This window comes from Aplysia californica, unplaced genomic scaffold (assembly GCF_000002075.1).
Source record: "Aplysia californica isolate F4 #8 unplaced genomic scaffold, AplCal3.0 scaffold00046, whole genome shotgun sequence".
Classification (NCBI taxonomy): domain Eukaryota; kingdom Metazoa; phylum Mollusca; class Gastropoda; order Aplysiida; family Aplysiidae; genus Aplysia; species Aplysia californica.
In genome coordinates, this window is record NW_004797316.1 from 1,442,353 (window position 1) to 1,444,673 (window position 2,321).

Consider the following 2,321-nt stretch of genomic DNA (forward strand, 5'->3'; position numbering starts at 1 on the left):
CCTCCCTCTCTCTCTCTCTCTCTCTCTCTCTCTCCCCGTTCCCTTGCGTTCGCCCTCTCGCTCGTTCGTTCAATTGTCTGACTGAGCCACAGAATTCTACACAAAGTGTAGAATTCTGTGGACTGAGCCGACCTGTGTCACGCGGCAGCTGCTTATCGCCCGCTTCTCCCACCGTAGGCTGCTATTTTTAGCTGTAGGCTATACGAAACCAGCGAAAGCAGTGTGCAGTCAAGGGGTTCCAGCTCGCACTGAGCGAATGATTTCAGCGTTGTCGCTTTGTGCTGGCCCACGCGCCTCGCCTTGTGCGTTGTTCGTGTGTAGTCCTAGTCCTCGGCCCCAACGCAACACACCAGCTTGTGGCTTGGTATCTCTATCGGTTGACGTGGCGAACAGCCAAGGTGGGAGCTATCACTACACACTTAGTTCTCTACATGTGTTGCACAAAGGCTGACGCTCGTGTGTGTATAGGCTACGTGTTGCTGAAAGAGTGGAACGTTTGCTTCGCTTACAGACAGTTTGGTTTTGTGCATTAGACGTAGATCTACGTACGTTAATTTTCGTCTAGTGTTTTTTATTCGCAATGGCATCAGTGAAAAGAAAGTGTTTGTCGTTCGAAACGAAACTTCAGCTGATTGAGGAAATTGAAAATGGACACAAGATGAGATCGGAGATTTGTCGTGAACACGGCATTGCGCCAAGCTCTCTTTCCACATTTTTTAGAGACAAAGAGAAAATCCGAGCAGCAGTGGAACAAGGAGCTCGTAAACCCAAGAGGCAGAGAAGTTCAAGATTTGAAGATGTGGATAAAGCCCTAATGGTGTGGTTCACGTGGGCAAGGGATACGGGTGCTCCAATTTCTGGACCAATTTTGAAAGAGAAAGCAGAAGAACTGGCGATGGAAATGGGACACATTGATTGCAAGATAAGTGGTGGCTGGCTGGACCGTTTCAAACTGCGCCACGGCATCGAATTGAGAACTATCAACTCAGCATCACCGGCGAAAGACTGGCTGGTGGAGCGCAAAGACATCCTACAGGACTTTGAACCACAGAATGTATTTCGCGTTGTTGAAACAGGACTTTTCTATGAATGTCTTCCGTTCCAATCCCTTACGTCAATGGGGGAAGGATGCAGACAAAGAGTTTCCATTGTGTGTGCTATCAATATGAATGGTGGTGAAAAATTACCTCTTCTCGTTGTCGGAAAGTTTAAGCAGCCCCTGTGTTTCAAGGGCGTTAATATCCATAATCTGCCAGCCACGTACAAGTCCAGCAGTAAAGCACTGGTGACAAGCACACTTTTCGAGGAGTGGGTGCGACAGCTCGACAGGCGTTTCCTTCTTCAAGGCCGCCCTGTAGCGCTAATCGTAGACTCCTGTGGTGCCCACCCACAACTTTCTGATCTGCGCGCAATCAAAATCTTTTTCGGACCTTCCCACTCAACGTCACGTTCTCAGCCATCTGAGTCTGACCAATTGATTGTCCAAACCTTCAAAACTATCTACCGCACGCGAGTGCTGCGCAAGTTTATAAGCTCTTATGAAGAGACAGAAGGTGCATACTCTTATTTCAAGATGTCACTTCTTGATGCTTTGTTATTGGCAGCACGTTCTTGGGATGACCTCGAACAATCTACCATACAAAAGTTCTTCCAGCTCGCATGCATTGCAGAAACTGATGATAAGAAGGTGTCAAACCCATCCTCTTCCAGCACCGGCGATCTTGAGTCACCAGCAAAACAGCATCTAAAAGAACTTAGGAAACTCTTACACAAAATTAGTGTGCTCACCAACATAGCGGTACAGCTCAGTGCTGAGGAGTACGTCGGTATGGATGGAACAATTCAGGCTGTAGAAGACAACACCTTAACTGATTGTGACTCAGTTTCTACTTCGGGACATCAAGTAACAGAGGAAGAACCTGCTGTGGATTGTGATTCTGAGATTCCAACGGTGACCAACAAAGTCTGTGTTCAAGCACTAGAGCAAGTGCGAGCTTACGTTCTGCAACAGACTACGTGTGACACATCAGCTTTGCAACATGTGATGGCTTTGGAGGACACAGTGCACAAGATGGCAAAACCAACCAAGCGTTATCGTCAAGCAAAAATAGACTCATTCTTTATCCCTGTTCAGCGCAAGTAAAGACAAAGAAGAGACGTGACTGTGAAAAGTGATTTTTAAAATACCACTTTTATTAGATATGTACGGAAAGGGTGAGTGTACAACGTCTTCTATCAGGTGCTATTTGTACTAGTTAAACATACTCGAACATGATCGCTGTCCATTCTCTTGGAATTACGATGATTTGAGGGGGGGGGGA

The 2,321-nt window shown here is 46.8% G+C and overlaps 2 protein-coding genes across 3 annotated transcripts in view; both read left to right on the forward strand.

Moving 5' to 3' along the window:
* Tld-2 (bone morphogenic protein 1) overlaps nucleotides 1-2,321 on the forward strand; it is a gene marked incomplete at its 5' end in the record, with an annotated part of 68,905 nt that overhangs the window by 47,403 nt on the left and 19,181 nt on the right.
* LOC101849035 (tigger transposable element-derived protein 4) lies at nucleotides 33-2,314 on the forward strand. Its single transcript, XM_005092443.3, has one exon. The coding sequence runs from the start codon at nucleotides 581-583 to the stop codon at nucleotides 2,141-2,143; it is 1,563 nt and encodes a 520-aa protein (XP_005092500.1). The 5' UTR covers nucleotides 33-580; the 3' UTR covers nucleotides 2,144-2,314.